The sequence below is a fragment of the Convolutriloba macropyga genome, chromosome 4 (assembly GCF_964194025.1).
Source record: "Convolutriloba macropyga chromosome 4, txConMacr16.3, whole genome shotgun sequence".
Lineage (NCBI taxonomy): Eukaryota > Metazoa > Xenacoelomorpha > Acoela > Convolutidae > Convolutriloba > Convolutriloba macropyga.
The window spans coordinates 24682604-24701077 of NC_134471.1; the positions used below are offsets into that span (position 1 = coordinate 24682604).

General features: G+C 34.2%; 2 protein-coding genes across 2 annotated transcripts in view; one reads left to right on the forward strand and one right to left on the reverse strand.

Annotated features, from left to right (window-relative positions):
• The window catches only part of LOC142338031 (neural-cadherin-like), a gene marked incomplete at its 3' end in the record, with an annotated part of 261027 nt that overhangs the window by 98139 nt on the left and 144414 nt on the right, over window positions 1-18474 (reverse strand). The window contains 5 exon segments of the mRNA XM_075387664.1: window positions 2533-2640; window positions 2913-3094; window positions 3466-3661; window positions 4044-4172; window positions 9397-9516. Coding sequence (XP_075243779.1) covers window positions 2533-2640; window positions 2913-3094; window positions 3466-3661; window positions 4044-4172; window positions 9397-9516 — 735 coding nt within the window.
• On the forward strand, window positions 6365-8875 carry LOC142337538 (neo-calmodulin-like). The gene is made up of 3 exons (XM_075386834.1): window positions 6365-6636; window positions 7013-7184; window positions 8541-8875. Exons 1-3 carry the CDS (start codon window positions 6509-6511, stop codon window positions 8817-8819), a joined length of 579 nt encoding a protein of 192 aa, XP_075242949.1. The 5' UTR covers window positions 6365-6508; the 3' UTR covers window positions 8820-8875.

An 18474-nucleotide genomic window follows, 5' to 3' on the forward strand; every position in this document is an offset into this window, starting at 1 on the left:
AAAAATTTACACTGTGCAAAAAGTTTTTACAGGAAAAAAACCATTTTAGCTTTAAGAAAAAAACGTTTGAAATTTTGTCAGAAACTGGAAAAAAAATGAATTTACAAACTCTTAAAGAGTTTCTAAATTCTTATGACCAATGAATTTCACTATAACTGCATGGAACCTACTTCTTTTGACTTTTATACTTACCATACCTTGATTATCCGCAACTTTCATTTTTCTCCCTCAAAAATCAAAGAGCAGGAATAAATATTGTATTAAATTAAAATTGAATAACTTCCAGATATCACTAAAATTTTTTAAACTCAAGCTATATTATGGTGATTTTTTTTACCTGTTTAAGCCAACTGACTACTAAAAACAAACAATCAAAAATATCAGAAAAATGGACAAACGGACAAAAATAAATTCAAAAAACGAAAACAAAAACATAGGAGGCAGATTGCAAAAAATATCCACAATAGCTTAGAATATCTGAAGTATCAAAGAGATTGTAAAAGAAAAAGAACAATAAAGAAATTTCTCTTTATTAACTGCAGAAATGTTAAATTTTTATTATGAATTTGTTTAACATATTGCTGCTTCCAATAGCTACTCTCAAATAACATTCAATTAAATGACACGCACTCACTTGACCTCATAGGACCCCATCTTTTTAAATTAAAGCAAAAAGAGGCCAATTTCAGAGTAAGCAAGTTTTGAGAGTGCGGTAAGTCACGTGTGATCAAAAACTTAATCAAGCAAACAACAAAAAAAACTCGCTCAGCTAACAAGGAAAAACGACGTCAAGCACGCATTTCAGTTGAAATTGGATGGACGAAGGAATAAAAAAAGATTTGAAGAAACTGTGACGTCGTGTGGTTGTAAAAACATCTTGACGACGAAAATGAAAAAAAAAACATAGCAGGACAAATCCTGACACATTGATTGAAGGAACAAAAAAATTAGACCTCCAATGGGCTATGAGTGAGTCAGACCAACCAATTACAAAACATTTGATCCAAGAAACTAGCTAAGAAACAGTAAAAAAAAACAATGTTAAAATGTCGCAACCGAACACAAAAACAAGCTAGAAAGTGAAATTTTGTTCAAACGCTGTTTTCTCACTCTACTTTGAAATTATAGCGAAAAAATTTCACTCCGTAAATCACATGCTCTTTTGTTCCTTTTCGTGTTTTGGCGTGACCAATATCATCAGTTCGATTTGACTGTTAACATCATGAAAATGTGTGAACAGATCCTAAAAAAGGACAGCGACCAAATACAATTCAATTTTTTTGATTTATAATAAAGAACAAGAGAAGTTCGATATAAGCCACAGCTATTCCTTTGAGGTTTTTACTAAAAAATTGCGTTATTAGACTAAAAAACATGTTGGTAGACATCACAGTGAGACAATCCAAAAATACTTGCAATACTGTTGAATCAACCTAGAAAGCTCATAATAATTTACTCGTAAAATTTGCTCGAGATCATGAAGCTATTGTGCAGTTCATTTTTTCATCTACGCTTGTGTTTGGAGATTTTGAGAAATCTTAATCCTAATGCTACCCCGCTGGTTACTATAAACTTATTTGAGAAAACATTAGCATCGCTTTTAACATTATGGCGTATGCACCCACTTTAAAAAATTTTGCAAAAACTTAGTTGTACGGAATTCTCAAAAAATAAGACCCCTTCATGATTCCTTGTTGTAACCTCTAATTTGAAATACAGTTCTGCAGCGGATAGATACAAAAAGTTTGAGCAATCAGATGTTCAATTAAATTCCTACTCTTTAGCTAGTGTTGAAATTAATGGTTGCATTTTCAAAAGTTTTTCCAAGGAAGACACAATAAAAAATTAGTTTCAGTTTTTGAACAAGCTCTTTTTCAGCATTAAATTGCTGACGCTAGTTCAGTTTGCGATATCGAAGGACTAAGATTGGATGAATATTTTTTCAAAGAGATTGCTTGAAATGCCACGAATACTGTTTGTGATATTATAACAAAAAAATTCACAATGACAAAGTTATTTCGTTTCAATTAGAAAAAAATGAAGACTTCATTGCATTCGTTAGCTGCAGGACCTTCAAGATATATTTTTTCAATAAGCATTTGTCAATCACATGTTTGCTATGAGAGCATACCCAGGTAAACCAAAAGTTGTTATCCTAGAATTTTGCTCTTTTGGATCCTTAATGTCATAGACAAAAAATGTTGTACGAAATTGGTAGGGTTACAACTTTCCCATAAAGGAAAGTTCTATGATTACAACTTTATCATAAAGGAAAGTTCTATGACTACAACTTTCTCATAAAGGAAAGTTCTATGTGTTAATTTACAACTTTCATTATATGAAAGTTCTAGGATTACAACTTTTCGTAGACGACATAATAGGAAGTCGTAATTTTACAACTTTTTCAATTTTGAAGTCAACTCGGGTATTGATAAAGCAGGAGCACGCTGAGAGAAGGATATCCACCAACATATGTTTACCCGATCCCATTTAATATTATATCCGGTTGCTCAACATTTTAACATTACTTACTTTGATTATAGTGTTTCCGAGTAGACTAGTGTCATTCTCAGCTGTCTCCGTCTCGTACAGATCCAGGCCAAATTTAGGGGGCTCATCATTCTCGTCAATAACGTTGACCTGGACAAATGGTGAAACGATATTGATTTGAAAACATCTCAAATGTTGTCTTTTACCAAAAGACCGCAAAAGAGTCATAACTTCTCTTCTTATTACAACAACAAGAGATATTTTACTAGTCGCAAGGAACTTCAAAGTCTTTACACATCTTATCATTTTCTTCCACATATATTGTACCAGGCTATATTTTGGAAAGGATTTCAGCTAGTATCTCTTTTGTGTTCATAGTCGGTTCATCGTTTTAGCTCAACACAATGACAATTTATTAGTACCTGGACATAAGCTCGACCGGCCAGCTTTCCGTCACTCGCCAGAACAGTGAGGTTGTAAGACTGTTGTCCAAAGTCGTAGTCCAGTCCCCTAGCCAGCTTTATCAATCCAGTGTCGTGGTTGATCTCAAAGGCACCGTCTACGTTACCTCTCTCAATACGGTACGTAATGGTTTGGTCCAAAACTAAAGCAAAAAGAAAATTTACCAGTCCAACTCTGAAGGTTATCTTGTAACATCTTGCAAAAATCTTGCAAAAGACAGTTTTCTGACAAGATTCTGACAAAAGACAGTTATTTTGCAACATCTTGCGATATACGGTTATCAAGCAAGATCTTGGAAAAATGGGACATCATCTTGCAAGGCCTTGCAAGAGCTCAAGTTTAGACATTGTTTTGCAAGATTCTAGCAAGAAGCCCGCAAGATAACAGTCAGTAACAGATTACGTTTTCATATTTTTCGGGCCTCACTCTTAAATAATCGTTTGCAAATGTGTTTCAAATTAGCAGCGAAAAACGGACGAGCAACGTATGAGAATCGTGAAAATAAACGCAAACCTTTGTCTTCGTCCGTAGCTGTGACGTCAATGATGACCTCCCCTATGGGTTTGGTCTCTTTTACATTGACATAGTACACTTCTTGTTCAAACTTGGGAGGATGGTCGTTCACGTCAATCACTGTTATGGCCACATAGACACTGTTCACGTTTGACCCGTCTGTACCCGGATTGGAGCTCGGGGCTTTATCACGTGCCTGAAAAAGGTAAAAGTATCGGTTATTTAGTATTATGAAGATTTTCTCTGAATTTGCAAAGAATACTTTTCCGGTTCCCACGATCCCGAAAAAAAAACAGTCTTTGAATCTTTTCTTCAAAAATTTCTGAAAAGCAACTGCAATTAATTTGTATATTATCGTAGCCAATATGATTAATGCAAAATATAATAGACAATTGCATGGATAGTATCGTTATGAGTATCAAATACTATTTAGAAAAATACCCAGCCTGTTGCTTTAAATCAACAGTTGTCAGATTTAAAGTCTCCAGTTCGTTCTATTTTGCGATATTTTATAGATCACTAGAATGTTTTGGAGTTAAAATCAAAACAAGTCATAGTCGCAAACTTATCAAAATTACCTGCACGTTCAAATGAATTGAGCTCCTGGGAGGGTCCAGATTGCGAAGAGATTTGGCCAGACTCACAATGCCAGATGTCTCGTCAATTGAGAAGAAGGATGTCGCACTGTCTGGAATTGAATAGGAGACCTAAAATGTGAAAACAATTCTGTCTGAGAATCTACCAGTCCTCTTGAATTTAATCATCATTATGGATTACGATAATATTCTGCCCACGGGAACAGACGATACAAATAATGAGGATCAGAATATGATCTAAATACTCTGCGCTGAGCTATTTTTTACGCTCGAATTAATTGTTCTAGATGTAAATTCACATTTCTAAAATCTATGAAAATTTGCTTATAGAAGCTTTCCTAAAATCTGTTCCGCAAACAAAAATCTATTGATTATTGCTTTGACCAATAAAATGATGGAATAGGCTGTAGAAGGTATACTAGAGCAACCGCCCACGTTTTGTTCAATCTCTAGAAAAAATCCTCAGGTGTTTAAGTTTGGTTGGGGTTGTTACGTTAACTGTCGCGCGAAAGATAGACAATAGCAAGAGCTAGCTGTCTCTTTCATTTTTATAACCAAAAACTCTAAAGTTTTTTTCGATAGCAGTTAATTTCTGACGGAGCAGATATTTCAATCAATCGATCCGTAATCATCCAGGGTATATTAGGTCTAAATTGGGCAAAATTGACCAACCTAAATACAGAGAAAATAGAAATATTTCAGTGTTATTAAGCTGCTGTAATGTGATTTTCTCGTGGAATTTGTTCAATTCGATATAAAAATTTCTAAAATTGCAATGAAAATTTTTCTTGAAAGAATGAAAGCAAGAGAAAGTTGAAGAAACTTTAAATCAGATTCAACGTACAGCAGTTTAGCTAAAACTAGCAAACCATTATCTAGATTTTCTGCGTGATAGCGTATCGATATGATAAGGTATCGATTAGATAGATGGATCAAACTATCAGACCTAAAATATCCTGCAAAAATTCAACATTAAAAATTTAAAGTTTAAAGCTCAAATGACACTTTGGACGTTTATTTTTGCCAACAAATGTAACTTACCTTGAAATACAATACTGCAAAACAAAATCGCCGAAATTTTTCTCCATTTTCTCTTATAAAACTTAGTATCATGTTCGATAGTATGCACCGCATTTCGCTTTTTAAGTTATTGCAAATTGATTAATTTCGCTTTCAAATTTTGTTGAATCGTCACAAATAGTTACTCAAATGGCTACAAAGTCCCTGGTTAACATAAACATTGCTGAGGACACTGCTCAGAAACTTGCTCATGTTAATGTCTTTCAATAGACTAAAAAAGGGCATTTTTAATTTCAATGTATATTTTTTATTTGTCTTTAACCTGCGAAAATTGATTGCGCCTAAACAAGTTGACTTATATGAAAAGCGACTGATTTTTTAGACGGAGCCAGTTAGTTGGTATTGGGGTGCGGGGGTTGTTCTATTGATTCATCAAAATATTAAACATAACCGACTAACGTCGGAGGAATTGCTCTGAAACTACTGGCGAGCATTTGGTTAGCTAGGTGAACGGTTTGGGGAGGCTAGCTTTAGTTTTATTGAGGGCTGAGTATCAGGGGGAATGAGGAGGAGAGGGAGGCGAGCGCGGGTGAGGGATGATTGCTTGAGGCTTCCGAAGGAGTGAGCAGATGAAGTGAGAGGGTAAGGGGGTTAAATGGGGCAGTGGGTTTCGTGGGGGAACAGGACTCAAACTCTAAGAATCAACCTTCATATCTTGAACTTGTGTCCTAAACTGCTTCGGTGAATCGCATATTTAGATACTAATAAGACTCTAACAGAACTAATGCCGGGTTTTACTTAGGTATACCGTTTTTGAGTACGATAAGTGAAAAACTGTTTGACGAAAATGGCTCAAGTGAAAAATCGCACAAAAAGACCGTAGCACTAATTTAATTGGTACAAACTTCGTTTGAGAGCAATTAATCACTTAAGACAAAATCATATCCCATATGGATAGCTTTTTAAAGTTTCTACGTGTCATTGAGGCCTAGCTTTGCACGGTTAAAATATCTGTTGTCTTTAATTTTACGCGTCAACGCCTTTTACCATCATCAACTTCTTTTTGAACCTGTACATGCTTCAATTTTCTGTGAGTATAATTTACTCAGTTCATTTATGAAAGCTAATAAATAAATCACCTTCAAAAGTCGTGATTCAATTTTTGCAATGTTTTAGTAAAAAAACAGATCTTGAAAGCAAGGCTGAGTAATAAAACTAAAGAAAGCAAAATAGAGAACAACAACTTGTCTCAAAAACATCAAAGTCAAAACTTTGTTGTACATTTAAATAACGATGCAGTATATGGTAAGAAAGCTTTTTGAACGCATTCAAATTGAAGCTAACAAGTAAACAAAGCGCATTGAAAATATTTTTTACAATAAACAAAGTTTTTATCATGTTTTGGTATATATAGTCAAAGCGCGACGATGTCTGAAGGATCCAGAAGCGAGAAAGAAATGTCGGTTATGGAACTGAGAAGTGAACTACAGAATAATGACGCCGATGGTGAACAAGAAGAGGAAGAGGAATCCATTATCGCCCATCTTAATCTCAGGTAAGTTAGTAACAGAGAGCGGTAGAAATATGAAGAATAAGTCATATGAAGAAAAGGCACCGAAAAATAATCACCAAAATTTTGATGAAAAGTTAGATTTTAATTAAGTTGCGATAAAACAATATATTTTTGTTGGGGTATTCTTCTTTTTTGATAGAAAACAGACCAAAGTCATCCAAAGTGATCAACACAATAAAAAAAAGCTTATGATTTATGAACATCTGGGACTAGAAGAATATAGCCGCGAATTCGGAAACGAAGATTTTACATTTTCACTTGCCCCCTCGACCACCCTATTTCATTACTTTTAGGTTACAAATATCCAAATTTGCATGGGGGGCTAAAGGGTTGTCTTAAATCCGATTATAAATTTTAGCGAGGAGGTTCTTGACGAGTACAGAGAGGCGTTTGCAGTTTTTGACAAAGAGGGCGAGGGTGTGATCACTCGGAAAATTTTGACCAGTACTATGCAGAGTCTTGGGCAAAATCCCACAGAAGCCGAGATCCAAGACATGATAAAGGACGTTGATGTTGACGGCAACGGAGAAGTAGGTTCGAGTTTCAGTGGGAGCATCAGTTTCATCCATATATTAATTCTAACTCGAATGCTGCACCACCATGCTTAACTCCAATCCTCACATGTTTAAACGATCTTTAAACATGCAGCCTAGCGTAATGCATGCGTTTTTAGACAAGCTATATCGCCATATTTAAGCTCTTAATTCGATCACTTTTTGCACACATAACGCATGCCGCATAGCGAAAACAACAGCCACTAACCAAAACTTTCCTCATTAGAAAGGTCAATAGGAGTAAGCAGTAGGCATCGTTAGCAGCTAGGATAAGACCACGCATTGTCAATGAAAGAGGAGTGGTTCGAGTCTAACTGAAGGCGGAAAAGGACGCATATTTTCCTGGACCACAAACTTGAGAAGCTGATTTTCTTTTTCTTTCGTTCCTTTTATTTCTTTTCTTTTCGGTTTTTCTTTTCTTTTCTTCCAATCCTTCTCTTTTGTCTTATTTTGCCTCCTAAACTTCTCATGTTTTGCGCTCATTAAAGCTTGCTAAAGCAGGCGAGCCATTAAAGCGGTTGACCAAAATTTTGCTGATTCAGAAATAGGAATAGACAAATGCAACACGCATATGTAGTATAAGCCAGGGGTGAGAGTTCGAGCCTGAGTGCCTGCTGAAAATGGCTCATGTTTTTGGCTCAAAAATGGTGAATGTTGTTTTTCATCCACTACTGTGTTTCGTTCTTGCTCCCTTCTTCTTTATTTTCCTTTAATCTTTCTATGTTAAAATTTGTCTGAATTTTTATTGTAATTAGAGAGCTCTGACACCGTGTTTAAGCACCTAATCATTGCTCGCGTGTTTTGAGGTTCGTTATTTTTGCATTCCAACGTAGTACATGCGTTTTCAAACGCGCTTTGTCACCATGTATAAGCTAGTTATCTGTACAACTTTTAGCGCTCCTTAAACATGCAACTCAGCAAAGCCAAAAATGTCGCTTAACAGAAAGTTTCTGCCACATAGGGTAATAGACGCAAAGCTACGCGTCGGTAGCGTAGGCGTTAATACCCATGACTGTAAACTAGGGGCATATGGGTTCGAGCCGGAGTTGGCACAAAACAGAAATCCTGAGTTCTTTTAAACCTTCTATTCCGTTAAGATTTTTCTTGTGATGCGTTTGCGGCCCTGCTATTTAATTTAAAATAAAGAGACAGCCTTAAAATAACTTTAAAAGAAGTATTATAGTGGTCTTGAATATTTCAAAATGGCATACACACCTGCACATTCAAGCACACGCTCAAACAAACATACACAAGCTTGCAATATTCAAATTTGCGAAAATTACGAAAAAGATAAAGTTAAATTAGTTTAACTTAAATTTGTTCAACTTTCAGGTGGACTTTGAAGAATTCGTCCTGATGTTACACCGGAGAATGACCGAAAAAATTGACCCAAAGGAAGAACTGAAAGATATTTTTGCAATTCTGGACAGAGACAGTAATGGACTTGTGAGCAGACACGAGTTGAAATACATGATGACGCAATTGGGGGTTCCATTGACCGATAAAGATGTCGATGTTCTCATGAATGATATCGATATTGATAAAGATGGGCATATGTCTTTCGATGATTTTATGAATTATATGAAGACAAAAGGTATCATGGAAAACTAAAAACTCAAACAATGTTAATTTTAGCTGTGCTTACTTAGTTTATTTTTTCGTTTCGGTTTTGAGGAAGAACAATGGAAGTCTCGCATACTTCGTCGTAATGCTTTATATCTATCAATTCTGAAACTTTTATGACAAAAAAAAATCCGACAGACTATTTAACTGTACGTTTATTCATCCGCCGCTTTTTTTTTTCAATTCAGACTAATGAAATAAACTTATTGGCTGGATCTTCACCTTAGTGGAGTACTTGGACACTATATGAGCCATTATCAACTAACAATCAGCCATATTATAACAATACAATAAGTTTAATAGCATTAGCGGTTTTCTGCAACGTCTACTATCATTTGTGTTTTGCGTGCATCAAAAACTTAAGCTTTGCAACACAATTTTGAGGATCTGTTTTCATTTACAGACCGTGAACAAAAATTTAGTTTACATCAATCAAAAAATGTGAAACATTTTGTGTGTTGCTTGGTCGACAGTGTATTATGTAGCCTGATAACAGTTGCTAATAGCCTTCACATTTACATTAAAATGGCGTGTAATGTCGATCAATCAAATATATGTTTCTTACCTCTCCTCCTAATCCGAGGTCTTTGTCCTCTGCTCTGACTGTAGCTACATAAGTTCCAATTGAGTCATCTTCTTTCACACTCCCGTAGAAAGTCTCATCGGGCGTCACAAATTCAGGAACCTAAACTCATAACAAAGACCAATTTAATAAGATAGCAAAATCACCTAAATTTTCCTTTATAACATGCGAAAGTCGTAGAAATTAAAACTGGACATTTGCTTTACAATAGGGTTAAATATTTGTTTCGTTTTAACAACTCGATGTCAAAAACAAAATTGCTTGTAAATTTACCCGATGAAATGAAATAAGCCTGTGGCTTGATTCTGCAATTGCGTTCACAGAAATATTTTAGTTACTCTTTTCCAATGTGTTATGTAATGAAAGTGATGAAAATTAGTTTCCTGACTTATATTACATATATTACTGACACAGTTGAGCAATTTATGCTCTTGTTGTGGTCAAAAAAAGAGTTAATTACGAAAATCTCCACAAAGATTTTATCGCATCTCCTCCTTGAAGCTCAACGTATCGCTTCTGACTGTGATATTCGCTTGATAATCTCTCAATGGTGGTCAATAACCAGTGGTATAAATCGTTAACAAAACAAGGCGGCTGGGTAATGTGCGATGGCACATAAGGTTCCGACCCCGCCCATCCACACTTTTGGCATAATTGTCTACCAAATGAGGAACAGATAGAAAAACCCAAAAATTATTTTTTGCGAAAAGTCTTTTTCAAAAAATTCTGTATGAACGATAAGATAGCCTCCAAAGCAAACAACTCAGTGGAGTAAAAATTGATGCATTAGATTGCTGTAATATGTCAATATTAAGAAAATGAGTCAAGACGAACAGCAAAATTAAACAACAACAACAACAACAACAAACATTAATTACATCAAAAAATTTATGTCCCTCTTAAAAACTAATATTAATAACAAAGTCAACATACCATCAGGTAAACCTAAAACTTAAGAAAAATAACTTATAAATCACCAGAAAACATATGCGACCAGTCCATACAAAGGTTTGGTAACAATTATACAAAAAAGAACAAAAACAGTAAAGTAAAAAAATTAGCTTATTTTTTTGAAACAGTTAACTTCAAAGTAAAAAATACCATTAGGAATCAATTAATATTACCACAAATTTACGATTACCACTGCTTCTATAGAGGGGCATTAGGACCTGTCCTTATTCATTTTTTAAAGCGGCTAAAAAGAACAACAAAGAACAAACAAAATTTCAATTGAAACTTGCCACAAAACGCTGTCAAAACAGTCAAGCCAAATTTTGGCACTCAAAATATATTTGATTGCGCCTTCTTCAAACAGCTATAATGTAGTACGTGGCCATTCATTAGTAAGACTAGGTAACAAGTAGACAAAAAAGTGAAGTGCTAAAGTATGTAATACTTTTATTTTTTTTTCGAAACAAAATTACGTTCAATGTCATGAAAGGCATTAATTACAAAAAGGAGCTATTTAAATAGGGTCGTTTATTCATGAAAAGGAAGCCCTCGAGACCTGAAATTATCCAGAATATTTCTTGCATCTACAAAAAGAACGTCAAATATGACAAAAATCAAATTAATTTACTTTTTTTTTGTGAAAAACCGGTGTCGAAGCCAGTAAGGTCATAAAAAATTCTTTTAAAAAAAATTTTGGGACACCAATCTCTTTTATTCCCTTGACACCCATAATGTCATATTTGACCTGTAATTAACTAACGAGATTAGGTAACAAAAAGAAACATAAAAAGAACAAAAGTTAAAAAGTTTTTTTTTAAAAATTTTGGAAAACGATTGTTTTCAAAGTCATGAAAGCCATCAGCTATCTACTAATATCAGAATATCGGTTCTTCTATTCTTCCATGAAAAGCCATTGAAAGCTATCACTAAACAGGAAATTTCATACGACCGAAACGACAAAGTATAAATGACAGTTGGAGACAAAATTAAAAAATTCAATTGATTTCTTCAAGAAAGAGGCGTCGAGGCCGTTAAAACGATGATGAATATCTTTCAGGATTCTAATATGTTTAATTGTGCCTTATTCTGAATGCTAATAAAACTGGCAAATATCAAAACAAACAAAAATTTGAAATCTTGTAGTATCAAAGCCAGAAAACAATAACTTCAGGCTTAAAACTGCAGCCGAGAATAAATGTTAAATCAGTAGAAAGAAGAAGCCGTCTTCCTTTGCTAACTCTAAGCTGGAAGTCGAACAAATTAAGAAAACAATAGAGGAAAAGTTAATTAAGCCATTATTTATTGAAAATTCAAATATTTTTCAAAAAAGAAACGACCATAAACATTCAATTAAAAAACTAAATATATTAGCTTGGAGCTGCTTAGCAAGCAAATTGGTTGAACCTATCACTCCTGAGCTTTGATTTGATATGTTCTGTTCTTTATTATTAAAAAAAGTCTTTTTTTAAAAAAAAAAAGACCGACTGATTACAACCCGATTTTTTTTGGATTGTAACAGTCCAAGAATGGCCCAAATAAGCCCTGCTAATACTTATTGTCCGTTAGGAACAATTGATTTTTCGAATGTTGTAGATATAGATAATTTGTTAGTTGAACACTCAAAATAAATTCTGCATTTTTGATAATCAACGAGTAAAGTTAGCCAAAAAAAATTTTTAACTACAGTGCACTCTGAAGTAGAAATAGCCCCCCTCTGAGTCTACAAAGTTTGTATGAGTGTTGTTTGGGGGTTTACTGTCGGCAAATTTAATCAAAGTGGACTAAAGTAGCTTATTTCGTGCTGTTTTTGATGAAAAAGGCTAAATTTTGAAATGTTTATCCAGACTTTTTGACCAAAAAAATTAAATCAAAACAATCAACAATGCTTGTTCGTCTTCAAAAATAAAATCAACGACATTATTCTTAAAAATTATAACAAATTTTAGCAAAACTGACGAAAATTTAGGCAAAAATTCCTGAAAATGTGAATAAAAACAACGTGAATTCACTCTAATTTTCTCAGAAGTTTAAACCTCGATAACTCCCTGTAGAAAACTAGAAAATTAGAAAATCTTTTTAATTCCATATTCCACGCTGGACGAGCTTTCTAATGATACCAGTCTCAACTCTCTACGATGAATATATCGAGCGGCGAAAATTCACGGAACAAAAAAAACCCATTTGAGTATATAGTTCCTCCCCCCTCAAGAGGGTCGGAACAAAAAACGCAACATAATTTTATTATAGAGTGCCCTGGTCCAGAGCTGCCCCTGTCCAAACCGGATGGCAATCGGACAACATTTCAGATGAGCAATGCTCAAAAATGGTTGTTAAGGAAGATAACAGGACAAGTCCTGAAATACAATCCAAAGAATTGAATGAAAAGCTTAGAACTACAGTATCTGACAAGCAGATCAATTGGACAATGCCAGCCAAAAAGACCAACAGTCTCACATGTTGGGAAACTAAAATAAACAAACCAAACAAAACAATAATCATTGCTAAAACTCTTGAAAATTTTTTCATGACGGCCAAAATTAATTCATTAAAATGCACCCTTTAACCCATCCATTGCTCCCTATCAACTACCCATTAACCTATTTTTGAATCTTAGAGGATTTTGCATGGCCTCTTGCGCTGGAAAAAGTCAAAAAATGGCGAACATTTTCAAAAAACTTAAAAAAAACTTGAAAAAAACTCAATAACCTAATTTCAAGCCCAACAAGTCTCAATCGCCAAAAAAGAAGGATAGACTCGGAATAAGATAATAATTTTCAGAAAAATTAGAAAAACTTTTCAAATTTTATTGCGTAGAAAGCAAAAATTCGTAATTTTAAAAGGTTAAAAACCGTTCCATTGCCCCTACCAACTCTATAAAAAACACTAAAGGAGGCTCCTTTGCCCCAGGGGCTGGAAACTCAAAAATTGTCATAACATTGTCAAAATTGTCGTATTAAAACGTTGAAACCATTTCAGTTCCACCATAAAATATAAAGCAACCTATTATCAAACATAAGAGGAGGCTCACTTGCCTCTGGATCTGGAAAAACTAAAAAAAAAACAATTTTCAGAAACATGAAGAAATTGCAGAAAATAGTAACAATTTGCGTGTTTATGTTTGCAGTAAGAGAACAAAAAGCTCTTGAACAGTAAATGGTCATAAACCGTAATTATGGCTGGCAAAAAACCTTTATCAACTTTGACAAAGGTCAATTCAGGACTGATAAAAACGAAAAACACAAAAATGCCGAAAAAGTAAGAAAAATTGCTATATTTTGGGCTTAAAAACACCTGAAAAAAGACCTTTTAACCGTAAATTACGTCCTTCTCAGTTACGTCCACATTACTTGAGAAACTAATAAAGCCGGCTTCGGGCCTCTAAAGAAATTTGATGCCCGCTGAGCTTTACCAGTTTATCCCGTTTTGAAAGCACGAAGTCATTGAAATAGATGTGAAAACATCTCACAAAAGAAAAGGCAGGATAAGTTGTGAAAAACAATCCACAGAACTGAATGACAAACCTAAAACTACTATACCTGTCCAGCGGATCAAATGATCATTGACAGCCAAAACAGAAAAACAATATCAAAATTTGCAAAATTTAAAAAAATCAAACAAACTAAACAAAAAAATAATCATTGCTAAAACTCTTGAAACTATTACTCTCAAGGCCAACTTTGATTCTTTTAAATATATTCATCAACTCATGCACAAGCCTGGAAAAAGGTTTAGTGGCCAAAAACATTGAAAAGTTTGAAAAAATTGACAAATATTTTAAAAAATAATGAAAAATTTAAAGAAAGTTTATTAATTTCGCAAAATTTAACCGTTTTGTGTCTCTGAATTCTTCCAACCAGTTGCACATTGAAAAGAGCTAAACAATTTTCTGTGGCCCGTAAAAATGCAAAAAACTTAGAAAATGTCAAAAAAAAAGTTCAAAGTATTTGAAATTAATTGCAAACTATAATGAAAAATTGCTTAACTTTGTGATTTTAATTTTTTCAGAACAATTTCACTGTCTCCATAGGCTATCCGTTAAACCAACCTCACGATTCAAAAAATTTAGTTGGCTAATAAAGATTGACAAACAACAGGACAAAAATTTTATGGAATTTTGAAAAAAAAATTTACATTTTATCAAAAAGTTGCAAACCTTTTATCAGTTACCTATTAGCATTAATTATGCAGCAACCTAATAGGTAACCTATTATCAAACATAAGAGGAGGTTCACTCACCTCTGGAACTTCAGAAACTCAACGAATGACGAACATTTTTAATAAAAAACATGAAAAAATTGCAATATTTATTTTCATTTTGGGTGGTTATGTTAGCAGTAAATGAACAAATAGCTCATAAATTGGTCAAAATCTTGTCCTGCAAAAAAAACTTCATCAATTTTGATGATTACTGATCTTGACTTCAGATTAAAAAAACTGTAGAACACCAATACTCCTCTTCGAGTTGTAAAAAAAAACCTGTACAATACCAACACTCCTCTTCGAGTCTTAAAAACCTGTAGAATAATAATACTCCTATTCGAGTCGCAAAAACCTGTAGAACACCACCACGCCTCTTCAAGTCGTAAAACCTCTAGAGTCCCAATACTCCTCTTCGAACCGTAAAAAGACAGAGTACCAATACAATCCAATTCTTGGATTGTAAAAAAGATTAAAACTTACGAGTAGCAAACAGTCCTAAAAGTCTGGTACCGCCATCACATGTGACTTATCTTGACTTCTTGCTTATGATTTCTGAAAAAAAATGTACAAAGTGGAGTTACATGTGATATGATTTGACTCGCAGTCCATTATTTTGTGAAGCAAGACTATAGTAACCCAGTAGCAACAATGATAAAATTTACAATTATTTTGTACGGTTTCGCAAAAATCATTCTACTTTCACACAAAGTGACAAGTTCTAACATCACATCAGAAAGTTCTAACATTACATCAGAAAGTCCAAACATTACATCAGAAAGTCCTAACAATACATCAGAAGATGAGAGCAATGTGTCAACAATCAGCTCAGACGGAAAGTTTTCCTTCCACTACTATCATCCCAAAAAAATAAGGGGTACTATTTGTTATAAAAACTAGATAAAAGGATCTTTTCTCCCTTTAAACTTTATGTAACGAACTTACAAAAGACTGCTACTAAGATAAAAAAGAATTGATGACTAGCAACTGGCCACATTCCAGCAGAGTATAGTTGTAGTTGGTCACACCCTACATTATGAACTCAGAAAAATTAAACCCCCATTGAGGATTCTCGGCGGTATCTCTTTTTGGACTTTGCTTGTAGGCCAATTAAGTAAAGACAATAAGGGCGGCTCAAATGTTTAAATTATGTTTACTTCTGCGTAGGCTTACAAAGGGGAGCACTCCGGGGGGGGGGGGGGGGTAGAATCGATCTATAATGTTTTCAATTGTTTTTGAGTAAGGAAGTAAGTTGTTCCACTTGGGAAGGAAAACTGCGTGTGAACAGATATTGATGACAAATGTGACGTTCTGAAACTTGTCTCTTCCACCGCATACACAAGAGACTACTGCAACTGCAAGTTTGGGCAACTTGCCGGGGATCGTTGGTCACAAGCTTACATGGACAACTACGAAAAATGTTGTCCTGAAACCACCGATAAAATTATCATGTGTGTCAACGAGGGGAAGAAAAACTACACGGACTGTGAATTAGTTTATTCTGCAACATTTAGCGTGTGCGTTGCTCGTGTTGTGAATGAACCCGAGAGCCTAGCCACCCCATTGGATAACCCTCTAATGTTGGTTGTTTTGATGGCCATATTCGGTGGAATTTTGCAGACAGTCGTGCAGAAACAGATCTGAGCGGATCACAGTAACCAACAACCAAGGATCTATAACTCGGTTCTATAATCCCCCGCCTCCCCCGTTCCATCCTCTGTTCATTATACAGCACCTGAGTGGGGCATGGTGTTAACAAGAAATCGGGCACGTGTTATTTAACACATTTAACGTAATATATACATTAACACAAAACTTGTAGTTGGGTCTCAAAAAGTTTTCGGGGAATAATAGATCCGATTCTGAAAAATAACTTTGAAAACTTTTTCATCAAAGCCTGACACCTAAGAAATAACTTAAATTTTCGGCTCTCTTTCAATCGGCTCTTTTCACTTCGGCTCTCTTACAAACCACCGAATCGGTTGCATGACAAAATACCGATTGCCAAAATACCCACTGTACCCTTATACCCAATGCCATTATACGCAATTTATTCCCTTTAATCTTTTCGTTCAATAATTACAAATTAGCACTCGGTATTACAAGCATGTTTTCTCACAATTAAGCTGATCGTTTAATTCCACGATCAATTGTGATAGTACCCTATGAATTCTAACGAGCTGCTGAGGCATGGCCACGGAACGCGAGGTATTGAAAAATGCACTAACTAAATATTATGCTAAATAATTGTTCCGGTAGTTTCAATGTTAAGATAACATGTTGGGTATATTTTGGGTATCTTTTGACATTGGCTACATTGGCTTTGGCTATTTTGTTCCGACACCACATAAATTATGTTTATGTAAGTATATATTGAATCAAAGCACTACATCAATCAAAAGGAAACAAAACTTTTGCAGAACATGAGATAAAAAAATGTAAGTTACAATAAATTATCTGATTTTAAAGAGTAAAATTTTGTTATTATACGTCCTAGTAAACAAAAAACCACAAAATCACGACACTTTAAGCCACTCTAATGATTATTATGCTTGGAAAAAAGTTACAAGAGCAAATATTAAAAAAAAAACAATAAACCGAAGCGATCAAGCGCAAATTTAATATCGACAAAGAACTCGTTCACATCAAATGGTAAGTCAGCTGGTTGAGGAGATAACATCAATCGAGCTTTGATTGTAACAATCTACGTTTGCATCAAAATTTGACCGCTGAAATAAAACTTTCAGCGTAAAAAAATTTTAAGTAATAAAAATGGGAAACATTAAACTCTTTAATTATATAAGGAAAATGTTATCGTTTTTTAAATTGACCAAAAAACAAGAAAAAAAATCAGTTTTTTGGGTGAAAAGGAGAAAAAGCGGCAAAGAACGCTGTCGCTAATGCTGCTCAGCTTTACTCAGAAACCACAATTATATATTATTTTCAGTATATGAGAAAAAAAATAAATTAAAAATTCAAAAACTTTTTTCTGAGAAGCATTGACTCAAGTTCAATAAAACCGAAACAATTCACGAAACAGAACCTTTCTGATAATTTCTCTTAAAAAAACTTCCTAATGAGTGCAAAGATTTGGTGTTATGGTCTACTGACCAAAGATAAAAACTTTTAACCTTAATTTTGTTTGAGCTTTTGCTAAAGTTCTTTATGAAGCGTCTTAGAGTTTATGAACAATTTTACAAATACAAGTGTATGAAATATGTTTTTATCAATTTGTCGGCATTCTGTGCAAAAAAATTATAGAATTTGGTAACATAGCAATCAGGAATTGCACCAAATGCATTGTTTACTTTAATGCAATTTCCACCGCAAAAGTACCAAAATATGAAAACCTGCTACGAAAGTCAAATTGTTCACTAAACTGAAAAACATAAACTAGATTAGTAATTGAAAAGTAGACAAGGAAAGAGTATATATTTAAAGTATACGTAAGTTAACATGAAAAATCAATTTTCCTCCAAAAATCAAAGATGAGAAATTTTCAGCGCGAGAACTCAACTTAGCATGGCAAAAAATTTGACTCGGAAGATTAGCAGTAATTGTACCCCTCTTATAATTTATGTCTTGTTGTATAGCACTTTTATTTTGTAGCAAAATAGAATAACTTATATGCTAACTACGCTGAGGGGGATGAGATAGAATAGATCCCTGGTATTGTATGTTCCGGTTATAAAAGAGATTAGGTAAAAATTCGCCCAGCCACGTCGAATTACGCCCATTATTTTTTTCTCTTAGGAGTATCTCTTTTCGTGAATAGTAACTAGTCGGATACTGAAAAGAAGTGAGGAAACTTTTGACACGAAGTGACTAAAAAAAAGAATAAATTCAATCATATACATAGACAGACAAATACAACGAAAAAACGAAAAGTTTAAAAATTTATTATTTTGGTTT